This window comes from Camponotus vicinus, unplaced genomic scaffold, assembly GCF_025532165.1.
Source record: "Camponotus vicinus isolate PSW18456_S1 unplaced genomic scaffold, iyCamVici1.0 SCAF_6, whole genome shotgun sequence".
NCBI classification, from domain to species: domain Eukaryota; kingdom Metazoa; phylum Arthropoda; class Insecta; order Hymenoptera; family Formicidae; genus Camponotus; species Camponotus vicinus.
Window position 1 is genome coordinate 8,251,177 of NW_028141978.1, and position 17,467 is coordinate 8,268,643.

General features: G+C 28.5%; 1 protein-coding gene across 2 annotated transcripts; it reads left to right on the plus strand.

The window, feature by feature from the left end:
• Nucleotides 1–8,379: 8,379 nt before the first annotated feature.
• On the plus strand, nucleotides 8,380–14,513 carry LOC145973448 (putative fatty acyl-CoA reductase CG8306). Of its 2 annotated transcripts, none has more exons than XM_083102841.1 (8): nucleotides 8,380–8,521; nucleotides 10,501–10,696; nucleotides 10,831–11,082; nucleotides 11,218–11,467; nucleotides 11,542–11,734; nucleotides 11,833–12,072; nucleotides 12,171–12,428; nucleotides 12,509–14,513. In XM_083102841.1, the coding sequence occupies exons 2-8, from the start codon at nucleotides 10,505–10,507 to the stop codon at nucleotides 12,645–12,647; spliced, it is 1,524 nt and encodes a 507-aa protein (XP_082958967.1). In that variant the 5' UTR covers nucleotides 8,380–8,521; nucleotides 10,501–10,504; the 3' UTR covers nucleotides 12,648–14,513. The 2 variants fall into 2 exon arrangements, with proteins under 2 accessions (XP_082958967.1, XP_082958966.1); XM_083102840.1 differs by having other exon boundaries at nucleotides 8,404–8,521; nucleotides 10,201–10,696.
• Nucleotides 14,514–17,467: the final 2,954 nt, after the last annotated feature.

Consider the following 17,467-nt stretch of genomic DNA (forward strand, 5'->3'; position numbering starts at 1 on the left):
CATTATTTTGCAAAATATTGCTTCTAATATTAAGTCTGTATTCCAGGTATTTCTGGTATTTATTCTGTATTCCCGTATTCTGGTATTTATTAATTTCAATTTGACTCTAATTTATTGGGCAAGATAAAATATATTAATAAAATAAACCTATTTTATTAATCAATAAAAATCAAAATAAAACGAAAGATAATTTATTATTTCGAGTATAACAGATAAAAAATTAAAATAGATTAAAGAATATATTATAATTATATTTCAAGCATAACAAATTTATTGTGTTAGCTATTAAATTTACTATTTTCGATTATTATATTGATTATCATCAAGAAAAATTTCATATTTTCAATCATTATTATATTCATTATTATATTAGAAAACAAAAATTAAAATCTAAATTTTATTTTTCCTTCCAACAGTGTAAAATGCATTAACATCTGTTTAAAAAGAAAACTTTTTGACTTTTCCTATTTCTTTTTACAAAGATATCTCGCACTATTTGTCATTGTCAGTTGATGGCATCGTAACAAATGTCAAGCCACGTTCAGATTAAAAAAATGAACGTAAAATCATTAACAAATATCAATAAAAAGATATTATTTAATAAGTAATTTTATAAAAAAGTTTATACAGGGTGTCCCAAAAGTCCCGGAACGGTCGAATATTTCATAAACTATGCATTTTAGAAATGTTTCAGACAAAAGTTGTATGGCTTGAAGGGGACCATAAGATGGTGTCATTGGTTTGACCTTGGAGAGTCATTTGAAGGTCACGTGAAGGTCACCGTCAATTTCTTAAATGGAACCTCCTGTTTTTTATTGCATATTCTTGTAGCTTATCTCGAGGGCTTTCCAAAACACTATAATAAAATATTTTTCCTTCAAGTACTTTTTGAGTTATAAGGCTTGAAATCATTTCTTAATTTTACATAAACCGTAAAATATCTTGTAAAATATTTATTTTTCGATTACCTCACCTTAATACTTTTATGTACAAAATAATGAGAGGAATCAATTGGTGTAAAGAAAACACATAGTTATTTTTAAAAAAAAATATGTAATTGTTAATTGCAAATTACATTTTTTTTTTCGAAACAACTATGTGTTTTCTTTACACCAATTAATTCCTCTCATTATTTTGTACATAAAAGTATCAAGGTGAGGTAATCGAAAAATAAATATTTTACGGTTTATGTAAAATTAAGAAATGATTTCAAGCCTTATAACTCAAAAAGTACTTGAGGAAAAAATATTTTATTATAGTGTTTTGGAAAGCCCTCGAGATAAGCTACAAGAATATGCAATAAAAATAGAGAGTTTCCTTTAAAAAATTGACGGTGACCTTCACGTGACCTTCAAATGACTCTAAAAGATCAAATCATTGCCACCATCTGATGGCCCCCTTTAAGCCATACAACTTTTGTCTGAAACATTTCTTTCTAAAGTGTATAGTTTATGAAATATTTGACCGTTCCGGGACTTTTGGGACACTCTGTATATGTATATAATTATTTGATAAGAAAACAAATTAATTCTATTTCATTCTTTTATTCGCTGTTATACTTTTATAATATATTGCTCGTTTATTTAATCTCCATCCAACTCTCAATCTTCAGATTTTTTTTCTGTTATAAAAATTTATCAAAAGTTGTCAATCCCTGGCGAAAATAATTATCGGAACGTAAGTCGAATGTAAGGAAAGAGTAACAGAAGTGTAAACGAAGCTTCTAGGAGGCGTAAATTGAAACAATGAAACGTAAACGAAGTGTTAACGCTTCATTTAGAAGAACGCCTCCTAGAAGCTTCGTTTACACTTCTGTTACTCTTTCCCCATACAGCACAGGTAGATCCTGAGTATGTACTCAGTATATCGCAAACGTAGATTGTGTATATCCCACTAATATTCGATATACATACTATGATATTTTGAGAATGTACGGAGGATGTTCCTATGTCTGCCTTAGAAACCTACTCAGTATATACTCAGAATATTTCTTGGTGTATTATGAGTATATTTTTAGAATATTTTAAGCATATTTTTACATTAATAAATTATATATGAATATAGAAGACAGTTGGACTATATGTAGAATAAAAAATAGATTCTTCGTGATGTAAAAAATAAATAAAAATGTGAAATTATTTACTTTATAAACAAAACTTCAGACAAAAATGTTATTTCTAATAGATGAATATAAAACGTTTGAAAAACACCTATTAGTGTTTATTAAATGATTCTCCTTGAAATATTGATCTCGATAATCTATGTACAATTATGTAAGTACACTCGGTAATAGATGAAATACCTTAATAAATGCAGTAAATGGATTACTTCTCATTTTAATTTCAAATAATCTGTTTAATATTCTGAATTCCAACAAGGAATCCAGATTATTAGACAAATTACTTTAAATTAAGTCAGTTTATTATAAATTAAACTGACTAAAAAGAAAAAAGAAGAAACTTTGGAATTCATGTTAGTACCAGTCCTTTATGTCCATTTCATCAAAAATTAAGTACGAGTTTGGTGGCGCGCGTAGCGGCAAAATGAAGAAACCCATGCAATATTATAGAGTATTCTGAAAATATACGAGAAAGAATATACTAATACGAGATATTCAAAGTATATTCTGAGAATATATGAAAAATAATATACAACAAGAGATGTTATGGGATTATTCTCAGTATATTACATCTGTAACGTATATTTACAGTATGAGTATAGAATATTCAAATGATATCATGTGCTGTGTGGGTCCTTACATTCGACTTACGCTCCGATATTTATTTTCGCCAGGGATAATTTGCATCATCAATCAGATTATTATTGAAAACGACCAACTATAAATAAATTTTCGTGACTATCAAATAAACTCGATATAAGGGGATAATTAAAGAAAAATCACATTACCAATCGTTCCGACAGTATTGAATATTAATATTAAGAGTTATCTTATCATGCAAATATTTTAATTTATTCAGTTATTACTTTATTTTTAGAAATATAAACATTTTTTATGAAGCTATTTCAAGAATAATAAAACTCTTTATTGCATAAAAAATCTGTGTTTTATTATCGACAATGCAAAGACTTACTTACCTACAGTAACGCGCAGCAAATTTTTTCAAGTTACCCTACTTCCATAAAGTTACCCACACAGTATCAAGTCGTCCAAATTTAAACTATTTTTGTCACAAACATCTATTACTAACATCGTTAGGCACGGAAAGATAGCTAAAAGGCATGTCTCATGACCCGAATTGAATGATTTTTTAGTCTTGTCCATATGATGACTAAAAGATGACTTGATTCATGGACATCTATAAATTATATACACTCGGCAATGGAAATACACGCAATAAATGGACTATTTTTCATTTATCCGTTTAATTTTAAATAAACTTTAATATTCTTAATCCCAACAAGGAATCCAAGTTATTAAATAAATTATTTTAAATTCAATTTGTTAGAAATTAAACTAATAAACAGTGATGCCAGGAAGAGGATCGCTCTGCGTAGCACATGTACGTGGGCTCTCTGATTGTGTACGTGTGAGCAGCGTTCTCTTTCTGACGGTACTGCTTTTAAAAGGGAAATAATACACTTTAGAGATCGTATACTAATACTAGTTCTTTATATACATTTCATATTAATAAATATTGAATACGAATTAAGTTAAGAGTGGCTCATCGCAAAGTGGCAAGCAAAGAAACATTATATCTTTTTAAATTATTATACCCCATTATGTCTTTTATACAGGGTGTCCCGAAACTAACGCTTGATATTTTAAAGGCAGATTCTCTGGCCAATTTAAAAACGATTTTTCCTCAGCGAAAATGTCGCGACACTAATAGTTTTCGAGTTATAATATTTGAAAATAAAGGGTTTTTCGCAAACTAAGGCTTATGGGAATAAAATATTAATAAAGTCACATTCTTTAGTTAATTTTAGGTAGAGTTTACTTTAATAGAATTTTAATTTAAGGCTTAGTTAGAGAAAGATACATGATGACAAAAATTGGGAATATGCAAAAAATAATGATCTCCCTCGACATTTTCGCTGAGGAAAAATCGTTTTTAAATTGGCCAGAGAATCTGCCTTTAAAATATCAAGCGTTAGTTTCGGGACACCCTGTATGTTATGTGTATAGACTTTATAGACATCTTTTCGTTTTGTCGAAAAAATAACTTAGAAAAACATCTTTTATAAATGTAATATGCTGTGTGAGTAGTATTGAGATCAAAGATATACGAAATATTTTAATCATTCAAAAATATTTTAATTTATTCATTTATTATTTTATCATTAAAAAACATGTCTTTTATATAGTTCCAAGTATAATGAATAAAAACATTTTTATTTTATAAAACCATTATTTTATTATCGACAAAGATTGAGGTAAAACTCTCTTTTTAATAGTATATCTCATCGATAATGATACCTCATTATATTGTTTGTATATTTCGCGTTCAAATTTTAATAAGAGAAAATTTATACAATATACTTAATTAAAAATTTAATATGAATAAATATATTAACAAATTAATAAAATATATTTTAGTAAAAAAAACAAATTAATACAGTACATGTATATATATATTCCAAAATAAAGTTATAATTATAATTAACAGTTTATATATAAATGTAACAATATTATTTTTTAAGAATCATTTCATCATTGTAATTTCATCTATGCTTTTAGACACTTCTCAATAGAAGCATCATCATTATTTAATCCCCAGTCAAAATATAGAGTTGATGTGACGCCAAATTGACATCAAAAATTAAATATTGAAATAAAATTGGAATTTAATTGAACTGACATCAAAATTACAAATTTTCAACGAATCTTCGATTATTATTTTGACATAATTTTAATGTTGAACCAAAATTAATTATATCGAATTTATTTAAAAGAAAATAAAACAAATATATTAAAAATATATTAAATATATTAACATTTATAAGAAATTTGATACATGTAAATACAATAGTAATAAAAACGCAATGGATATCTTTTTAATTATAAATTGAAATAAAAATTAAATACCACATATTAAAAACTAAAAACTAAATATCGTGTATGCATTACAGTTTATTTTATCAGAGGCAATGTGGACTTTGAAGCAAAGATATACACAAAAAATGATTCACAATGTCTTACCTTGAAATAAATTATAATCCATAATACTTAGTTTCTAATTTTTATTATCTGATATTTAATTTTTATTTCAGTTTATTTCAGTTTGAAAGATACGTGTATATATATATATATATATATATATATATATGTGTTTCTACTATTATTGTATTTAAATTTAAATTTCTTATAAATATTTTAATATATATATGTTTTGTATTTTTCAGAGAAAATAAGTTCGACATAGGTAGTTAATTGATTGATTAAACATTAAAATTGCATCAAAATAACAGTCGAAAATTATTACCAATTTATATCATTTCGATATCAATTCAATCAAAATTTCAACATTTTCAACGTTAGTTTAGCTATATATATAGATAATCCCAGCTATTACGAAACATTCAAAAATAATAAATCGATTTTGCAGTATCTCGACTTTCAATTCGATTTAATAGGTAACTGCTCAGCTCAAATGTCAAATCGACCCTAAACTACTGACATTATACTTGTGTCTTTCTTTCTCAATTTAAATTTTGATTATGCTATCTTAATAGTAGTTGATTATTTTTCATATTATTTAAATCTTTAAAAAAAATTTATGAAAATAGATCAAAAATACACGCGCCAAGTATTTTATAAAGAATATCCAACTTATGTGTGTATGTATCAAATAAGGAAATTTAAACAAATAACAAACTATTAAACAATGTTAAAAATGAACTATTTAAAAAATTAATCATATATGTTATCAATTTATAATTGACGCAAGATTATACAGGTACATTACACATTCTAATAACTTAATTGAAATCATAAATAACTTTTGTTTGAATTGATTTGAGAAGATTGGAATATATTAACGACATAAGGTTACAATTAGTACTACTCAATATTTAACACTATTATTAGATGTAATCATTCTTTACGTATGTATGTGTTTTATTTTGTTAAATATTTTAATGTGTGTAACAAGAAGTGATTACATCTTTCGTTATATTCTTTTGCAAGTTATTTTTAGAACGACAGCTACTGTTATTCAATAGATATGTATATATGTGTATATGTGAGTGTTTACTCACCCCATTCTGTTATATCTCTTACATTAGTGATACCTTGAAAGAAAAAATATGAGTTTGAATGAAATAAGATAAGAGAAATTATCGCTTTTAGAATGAATTAAATCTCGAAATTTTATGAATGCATCACTTTGATTCGAATCGATTGAAAACTTAAATGAACATTATGTAAGAAAGATGCCATTAAATTTTTTATTATAGCTTTATATATAATTTTAGATATATTTTAAATTTTTTATTATAGCTTTATATATAATTCTAGATATATTTTAATTGAAAATACATTTGAAATATTCAGATAATTTTAATTTTTTTAATGGCTACTTTAATTTGAATGATATGTTTTGATGATATGTTTCTTGAGTATGCGCAATCAATATATGCACATCAATTATTTTTTATTGTATTTGACGTGATGCTATTGCATCGTATAATAACTCATCTATTACTAAAATATAACTCATCTACCACTTTGTGTCTGAAACCGCACGACACGTGCAATTATTGCTACATTGTTTCATCACGAAAGTTTAATTCTTCGCTATTAAATGGAAAGTGTCTGACTGCAATCGGAGTTATTTTGCATTTAACTGAGAGATCTTAAACAAAGTAGTATAACATATTATGTACTGTATTATCGTATTATACACATTTTATCACAATTTTCATGATTTAACAAAACAAGGATAATCAAGTTACTATGCGTTTATTATAGCATACAAATGAAAATTAAGGCATTTATACATATATCTTTTACATCGTATGTAAAAAGAATTATAATAAAGGATGTATTGACGGAAAAATTGATTTGCCCTGCATTCTTATTGTCGAACGTTGTGAAACCGCGCAAAACTTGCTATATTATACACGCAAATATTACGATGTAAGTAAAGTTAATCTGAATATGTACTTTGAGCTATGTTGCATCAATACATTCTCTGTTTTTTACGTAGAACTACTTGAGGAAACCACTTTTTGCAGGCTTATGTGCCGCAAAAGATAAACTTGTTTATATTCTACGTAAAGAATTTAAAAAGAAGACTTAAAAAGAATCTTCTTATTCCCTGGCGAAAATAAGAAACTTTATAAAGCGTTAACAACCGTTGAGTGAGGGTTTTCTGAGAGTTTATATGCTTTTCAAACTTTGTAAGAGCACTTACATAACGCTGTTGGGTTTTGAATGCTTATCAAACGCTGCAGTGTTGCAATTTTTGTTCTACAAACTCTTTATATAATGTTACATGAAAGTTTTGCAATGCTGAGGTAACATTTTTCAGAGTACGTTCAGTAAACGTTGATACATCTTCGTGTACAGAGTTTACTCAGACTTTTCAAACGTTTACGATTACGCTATAACGTACAAACGTCTTTTAAACGCTGCAGTGTTGCAATTTTTGTTCTACAAACTCTTTACTAATCGTTTTTAAACTCTCGACGAACTTCCACAAACGTTCATGTAAACGCCAAACAAACGTCTCATTTTTGCCAGGGTTTTCAATAGGCCAAATGCTTTTGATGTAGGTTCTCTCAATTAAATATAAGTATAAATACATATATGTATATCGATATTTCATATATAATTATTATGGTAATTATTATATTTCAATGTATATAAGTTTAATACTTTTAATATGTGTACCCAGCAAACACTAAATAACAGTTATATAATTGTTAGTTATAATTACCTACTCAACAATATAACTGTTACATGTTATGAGTTACATAACATGTAACAGTTATATTGTTGTGTAGGAAATTACAACAAACAATTATATAAATGTTACTTGGTATTTGCTGGGTATATGTGTTACGTTTTATTTTATTACATACTTTATTAATGAATATACAATTTCTCTGCATATTTACTCATAATTGTGAACATTTTAAAATTTACTCCCCTTAGAATAGTATTCGATCGATCGATCAGGAAGAGAAATTTTTTTATCCTGATTGGTCAATTTAAATGCTACTCTACTCTAAGGAGAAAATTTTGAAACGTAACAGCAGCGGAACGCAATTAACACGCTACATAAATGACTTCCGTGTTACTCGTTTCAATGTTGCTGGCTGGTAAAACGTGGACTCCCCACTTTGACACCGTGCAACTCTTCCTAGTAGCATTCAACATTCACCAAGGCCCATATTCTGAATCCTCTTTTATCGATAAAAGTGCTCCTAAAAGCGGCCTGTAGCCAATCAGAAGGCTTATATGCCACTTTTAGAGGCACTTTTATCGATAAAAGAGGATTCAGAATATGGGCCCAAGTATTCACGAATATCATCGAAAGGCGTCTGATAATTAACTGTGAGTAGGACTCTGGATTTCTTTTGCGTGGAGTGATAGTTACAGAGTTGGGAACGTTACTTCAAAAAAGTAACGCGTTACCGTTACTCGTTACTAATTTTGAAAAGTAACTCGTTATACCGTTACCGTTACTAAAAAAGTAACGATTCGTTACTTTTTCGTTACTTTTTATAATACAAAAATTAAATTAATTTATTTTAAAATATAATTATTATTTTATAGTATTTATTATATATAGTTGATTTTAAAATATAATTATTACTTTTATATATTCGATAATTACAAATTATTCCATCATTGATGTTCTTCATATTCAATTTTTCATTTATTGTAATTTAGAAATTTTAGATTTATGAATACAGAGAAAAACATCATGCATGTATATAATTTTCCAAAATATTTGCAAACTGTTTTGTAATAAGAATAGATTTTTCAATTACTAAGGGGATACTATCAGGATTACAAAATTAAAGTAACGATAAAAGTAACGGTTAAATTCGTTATCGTTACTGTAAAAATGTAACGACGTTACCGTAAAGCGTCGTCTACAATGGGAGTAATATCGGTGGAGTAAGGCGTAAGATTAGGAGTAAGCGAATGGCTTTTTTCCATTTCGCCTTACTACACCGATAAAACTGTCTTACTTCCTACTCTGACATCTTATTATATACATTTCGTAGGAAGTAAGACAGTTTTATCGGTGTAGTAAAGCGAAATGGAAAAAAACCATTCTCTTACTCCTAATCTTACGCCTTACTCCACCGATATTATTCCCATTGTAGACGACGCTTTACCGTTATAAACAGAAAAAAGTAACGATCGTTATCGAAAAAAAGTAACGGTAACGGTAACGACGTTAACATCCTTGTTTAACATTCGGTGAACAACAAAGATAAAATGACCCGGGGCACTCGGGTGATGTTTCCGAACGCAGCCTAACGCGTTACTTCCCACCTCTGGGCTGCGTTCGGAAACATCACCCGAGTGTACCCGGATATCATTTTATCCTTGTTTAACATTCGGTGAACAACAAGGATAAAATGATACCCGGGGGCACTCGGGTGATGTTTCCGAACGCAGCCCTGGATAGTTAATACAGTAATGTAGATACAAAACACAAAGGCCCATATTCTGAATCCTCTTTTATCGATAAAAGTGCTCCTAAAAGCGGCCTGTAACCAATCAGAAGGCTTATATGCCACTTTTAGAGGCACTTTTATCGATAAAAGAGGATTCAGAATATGGGCCAAAAATTCTAGTGGATCTAAGTGGGCAATAAAGGTAGATTATACATGTAGAGTGAGTAGAGAATAAGATCCATATTCTGGATCCTCTTTTATCGATAAAAGTGCCTCTAAAAGTGGCTTACAGCCAATCAGAAGGCTTATAAGCCACTTTTAAAGGCACTTTTATCAATAAAAGAGGATTCAGAATATGGACCTAAATGTATATTTATTAATGGATTTTCAAAGATGAAAAAAAGCAATTAAACGGCAAAATTTCTACAACAGATTATTTACAATTAGAAATTTTGCGCGGGCGATTAATGACATTTCTTACTCAACCAAGCACGTTAATGATACGTCACGCATACGCGAAACACACGGTCTAAGTATTGGCCGCATTCAGCGGACTCAACCGCTAAGTAGCAATCGAACATGATTGGTTTCTACTTTCAGGTCCGACCAATCAGCGTCGAATTACATCGGAAAATCTAGTAATGTTGCCCAACTGTTGAGTCTGCTGAATGCGGCCATTGTAGCTACTATTTGGTTGCTATATTCATATATATATACGTAGTAATAGCGTTCGTTTCTCATTTGGTGGGGGAAATATATGTTCATGATCTGACGACCATCAAGCAACTTCGAGCGAATCGCTTGTACCGGTTACAGCTTCGTTATCGAGCATCCACGTGGCAATTTAGGCGTTTTCCAGCAAAAAGTGTCATTTACATTCATCGAGAAATACCGTTACAGAGCAATGGCATCACACGTAACGGATTTCTATAATGGCAAGAGCGTATTTATTACTGGTGGCACCGGATTCGTCGGTATCTGCTTAATAGAAAAACTCCTGAGATGCTGCCACGGTATCAAAAATATTTATCTGCTAATACGACCAAAAAAGGGAAAGGAAATCACGGAAAGACTGGAGGAATTGACGAAGAATTCGGTAATTACCATATAAGATGTCAAACTCAGGTCTTTTCATTTTTTATTTTTTTTTTTATTTTTCATTTTTACTCAATACTATGTTTATATTTCATTTATTATTCTTTGTATTTTAATTGTAACTTTTTTGTATAGGTCTTTAATAGAATGAGGGAGGAAAAGCAAACTGATTTGTTTAAGAAACTAATCGCAGTTAACGGAGATGTTGGCGAAGAAAATTTAGGATTGTCGTTGGAAGATCGAACAACTTTGATAAATAATGTACAAATTGTTTTTCATTCTGCTGCTACATTAGACTTTGAAGCCGATCTGAAGAATACGACAAATATTAATTTGTTAGGAACTCGTAGAATTGTTGAACTTTGCCAGGAAATTAAGAACTTTAAGGTGAATGTAATATTTACAGTGGACAAAGATATATTTTGCAGAAAAATTGCATATTGCTTTATATATATATTTTTTTTCAATTTATTTTACCAATTTATCTTATAACTTTTATTATATTTAATATTTAATATTTAGGTGCTGGTTCATGTCTCTAGCGCATATGTTAATTCAACATTATATGATGTTGATGAGATAATATACCCTGTGCCTGCAGATGTAAATACATTTTTGAAATTGGTTAAGTCATTGGATACAGCTGCCTTAGATGCAAAAACACCAGAGATATTAAAAGATCATCCAAATCCTTATACATTCACTAAACATTTGGCTGAACATGAAGTGCTAAATGGAGGAATTCCAGCATCTATTGTACGCCCTTCGATGAGTAAGTTTATGCTTGCTTATCCAACATATATTATTATTCATATTATAATCTTAAATCTTATTTTATATATTTAGTAATAGGAGCATGGCAAGAACCAGTTCCAGGATGGACAATATCGAAAAATGGACCACAAGGTTTCTTAATGGGTGCTAGTAAGGGTATTGTAAGAAGATTGCCAATTGCAGAAAATCTTGTTTATGATTACATTCCAGTAGATATAGTAGTGAATAATCTTATTGTTGCAGCTTATAGTGTTGATCGGGATAGGTAATTCTAAATACAAAAATTTTATGCATTTTTTACGAAAATATAGTGTGATTTTATTTAATGTTAATAATTATTTCGGAAATAATGTATAATTTTAGCGACAAAGGATTAAAGGTATATCACTGTACATCTAGTACCTGCAATGCTTTCAAATGGCAAAATGTTAATGAGGAACTTAACAAGTATTTACATAAATATCCATTACGAAGTGCTGTTTGGTATCCATATCTCAAATTTTTACCATCGCTTTTCCTGTTTAAAATTTCGGCCATCTTTGTTCATTTTATTCCTGCTTATATTTTGGATACAATTACACGATTATGTGGAGGTCGTCCGATGTAAGTTTTATTTTGAAATGAACAGTTATATATCATATAAATATATCTTGTTATAAAATTCTTTTTAATTTAATTATAATATTTATTATGTTTTTTAGTTTGGTTCGTTTACATACAAATGTTAACAAATCGTTAGGACGTCTTGAGAAATTTATTTTCCAAGAATGGAGATTTAATAATCCACGTATGTTACAATTGCATGAATCATTATCTCCAGATGATCAAAAATTATTTACATTAGACATCAAATCATTGATCTGGAAAGACTACATTGTGGATTTGATACAAGGTGTTAGATTATATCTTCATAATGAGTCGCCGAAATCTTTGCCGAATGCACGTTCTAAGGATAAAATGTAAGCAAATATATAAAACATTTTTCTTAAGCAGGATTAACAAATATTAGTTATTATATAAACATGCATTTATGTTCCAGATTGATGATTGCTCATTTGGGTTTGCAAGCTGCTCTATTAGGTCTGATCTGGTGGTTGGTTAAAATTTTGTTTGCTTCAACATGGACAAAAACTGGTTTAATTGTACCAATAACATATTTACTCTTTGATCAATTATAAGCAACATTTAAATAAGCCCATTTCAGTTGAGTAAACGAATAATATCGAATATAATATTAATATATAATTAATATACAATTTATTTACGCAAACAGAAGCACATAAATATTATCATTATATAAATTTTTATATAAATATCCTGTCTTTTTATATATTTAGTACAATTATCAAATGTTTTTGCATTTTATATTTAAACTTTAGATATGCTCTCTCTCTTTATAAATATTTAGAACACTTAAAATTGATTTAATTCGCATATTGCTTAGGAGCATATCGATAATACTATGTGCCGTTACATTATAGATTATTTAGAAGAGATAGAGCTGGATAATATTTGGAAACGTCGATTTATTTACATAAACATGATATTAATAATATTAAAGGAGTTGCTTTATAGAAGTTTAAGGAGCGAAAACATCTGAAATATTCAAAACAATTTAAATTAAAAAGATATTCATTAAATTCGGAAGAATTGAAATATTTATAATAAATGTTTATGTTACACAAAGTTCAGTATTGTTCAATGTTGTGATTATTCCTTCGAATAAAATGTAATGGTACTTCTGAAGTCGAATAGTAAAATATATTGAAACATTTTTTATAAAATACTTATATACATAAACTACTGATGAAACGCAAGCAGCAAAAAATTTCACTCATTAATACTCCCATATGATATGTGGCATATGCTAAGTATCTTTCCTTTTCCTTATGTTTGATCATAAATTATCATAAGCTTTTTTCCAGTTATTTATTATACTATATTATATAACTCTTTATTAATTTCTTGCCCCCAGTTATTTATTTATTATATTATATAACTCTTTATTAATTTTCGTAGGATCATGGGTTCATGCTATTTTAAGGACAAGTATTTTTATATTAAAAAATTATTTAAAATTATATATTTCTTTTTTAATTCATAAATATATTTTTATTTTATTATTCAATGTTTAATTTTAACTGATCAGAAAGATGATGAAATAGTTTATAGAGCAATAATATCCAGTTTTATCTTATAATAACAATGAAAATCTATTATAACATGAACAAGATATATAATCAAGTATCTATGTATAATATTAATATTAGCTCTTCAAGCTAACATTGATATACATATAAGATGCTTCGCTCCTTAATCTTTTTAGAATTTTAAAGTATATTATCATCAACTTATTACATTACCATATATTTTAGCACCATTTAAGTATATATTTTTTATACTTTTAATGCAGTAAATAATGGTGATGGATATCATAGATATTTATCAAAAAATATTTAAATTGTTTACAATATTGTAGCATTTTATTTGCGTTATTCATATGTGCGTGCGTGCGTGTGAGTGTGTGTGCGTATATGTATCAATACACGATTAAAGTCCAGAACAGCCGAATATTTCCGAAAGTACTTGCCAGAAAAATATTTCAAATAAAAGTTATAGATAATCCAACTTTAAATGGTGGAATGGTCGAATAATTAAAGTATTATTTTGTGATTTCGAATCGCTTTATCAAAATGTGAAGCTAAATCTGAGCTTTTTTTATAAAAATCTCCATTTTTTATTGCATTTTCTTATAGTTGATGTCAAAATGCTTTTTCAAAATAGTATGATTAAATTTTCTTTTGTTAAGAATTTCTTGTCATATACGTAACATAAAGAGATAAATCCTATCGTGTGCTTTCTACATAGACGCATGTTGGATGTTGGGTCGCCAATATTGGCGTTGATAATTTATTAGATGAATATTTCCATGAACCACGTGACTACACATTATTCGTACGTAATTCGCGAATATATGTCCGTCTAAGGAACAATTCTGATTGAATGTGAAATTTCTTTTTTCATTAAACATCACAGAAAAAATAGTTTAGAACTTTTCGACTCATTTTTCATAACCAATTCTCTCTATTTGTCTCACTCTGCAAGATTGTGTTGTGATATTTTCTTAAAGTATTTCAGATATTGATTTTTTACAATAGAGAGAGAGGGAGAGAGAGAGAGAGAGAGAGAGAGAGAGAGATCATCAAAATATATACACGGTGAGTCATTTTAATCTATAATCCCAATTATCTCGTTGGCAAAGCATGACAGAGAAAAAATTTTTCCACAAAAGTTGTTTGTTTCTTTGGGGACCATAAGATGGCACCATTGGTTTGACCTTGAAGAGTCATTTGAAGGTCACGTGAAGATCACCTTCAATTTCTTAAATGAAACCTACATTTTCTCATTACATATTCTTGTAGCTTATCTCGAGAGCTTTCCAAAACACTATAATTAAGTATTTTTCCCTCAAGTACTTATTGAGTTATGAGGCTTGAAATAATTTCTTAATTTTACATAAACCGTAAAATATCTTGTAAAATATTCATTTTTCGATTATCTTACTTTAATACTTTTACGTACAAAATAATGAGAGGAATCAACTGGTGTAAAGAAAACATAGTTGTTTTGAAGAAAAAATATGTAATTTGCAATTAACAATTCCATATTTTTTCTTAAAAACAACTATGTGTTTTCTTTACACCAATTGATTCCTCTCATTATTTTGTACATAAAAATATTAAGGTAAGATAATCGAAAAATGAATATTTTACAAGATATTTTACGGTTTATGTAAAATTAAGAAATTATTTCAAGCCTCATAACTCAATAAGTACTTGAGGGGAAAATACTTAATTATAGTGTTTTGGAAAGCTCTCGAGATAAGCTACAAGAATATGTAATGAGAAAATGTAGGTTCCATTTAAGAAATTGAAGGTGACCTTCACGTGACCTTCAAATGACTCTTCAAGGTCAAACCAATGGTGCCATCTTATGGCCCCCAAAGAGACAAACAACTTTTGTGGGAAAATTTTTTCTCTGTCATGCTTTGCCAACGAGATAATTGGGATTATAGATTAAAATGACTCACCGTGTATATTATTTTAATCAAAATTATGATTCTCACAAATCCTGTAATCTATTATTATATAAAATTTGCTTTTTAACCGAGTTCTTAAAAAATTTTTTTACATACATATATGAATAAATATATTTCCTATAATAATTTGTGTAATTTAAAAATTATATGGAAATTGCATCTTTGATAAAACAAGAAAAAATATTTAAATGAATTATTTGTGCCTTGGTATTACGTCAATAGTAGAACTTTAGTTTTTCATTAAGAAAACTTTTTTATTGCACTTTGATTAAGATCAAACTAGATTATTTTACAAGTTTTAAATCCAAACAATAATAAATTATGTAGAATAAAACAAGTTCGATATCTATTATATATAAATTAACGCCTTTTTTCTTCTTTTTTTTTCCTTTTTAATGCATCTGATTGTAAAACGTACACGTACAACTATGACTTGTTTGAGAGCATTTGCTATTATAATGATTATACGAAAGAGATATCGTGAGATGACATAAAATCACGTGTTTTTTTTTTATCAGAAATAAATTGCATTTAAATATAAATTAATTTTCTCATATACATTCAGTTTTAATAATTTATATTCAATGGATATAAATTGGTAAAATATACTAATGTATATAAATTAAAATACTAATGGATTAAAAAATAAGTTTAAATCTTGAAAAATTGTTATAAGAATCCATTTCCTAGAAGGATATATACATTTATTTTTTTGCCAATGTAAAGCAGTTAAAAAGAAGTTTTCGCCAGATTTTATCAATAACTTTAACATGTAAAAGACATATATCAGTAATATCTTTCATCTCGGTTCCTTGATATTCCTGTTTTATGGAAAAAAGCTGTTAAAAAGATAAACGCACAAACAAATAAAAAATGATCTCTCTCTCATAATTTATACATCACAATATATGCAACACACAATAAAAATGCAAGTGTCATATACACAGTAAACTAATTCTTGAGCAGATTAACTTTTATTATATTGAAAGAAGATATGCACAACGCTGAGACACTGAAAAATAAAGATTAAAGTCTAAAACAAAAATCGTCACTTTTTATGTAGTAAATTTTGAAATTTCGGGATTAACTGTAGCAATTTTATTCAAATTCTGTTCGCAATTGTGTGATGTTAGATTTTTTACTTATAGCTACAATAGATATATTTTGATCGAAAGAGCAAATTCTCTCTTTTGGAATCAGAATTTCAAAAAAATGCCTCGATGTATATGACTATGTGAACATAGTCTCACGGTTAATCGTTTTTTATGTGGAATATCATAACATTTATTACCTTCATAATAAATACAGCAGAATTTATATAGAGACATATATCATATCTAATGAATTAAAAACCAGTAAAAAATTTAAAATAAGAAAATATCTATTAAACTATGGAGAAATACCAATAAAGTGATATGTACATCATATGCATAGGATGTGTACACGCACCGGCAGGAATGGTATCCCGGTATGCTTGTGTGACGCTCACTGACGTCACACTCATACAAGCGAAGCGCGCATGTACGCGAGCCGGGCAGCGAGAGAAAAAGTGGGGGTAGAGTAGTGGGGGGCATTCCGATGTTGCGTCCTTCGCGCACGGCACAAGAGCGAGAGAGAAAGCACTATAAGACGTGATACCGAGTTAGAGGTGTCCGATAGCCGTCTCTCTCGCTCGACGCTCGAACGAGAGAGTGCGAGCGAGACAGCTATATACCGCGGGACACCGCGCTATTTCTATACGTGTCTTGCGCTCCAGTATCGATATGCGTACTTTTCTTTTCTTTCTTTAAGAAATGCGGCTTAATCGCGTGCACTAAAGGTCGGCATTCATTCTATTAAATTAAATAATAATTAAATTATATAAAAAGATAAAATTTAATGAATAAATTCTTGGCTCGC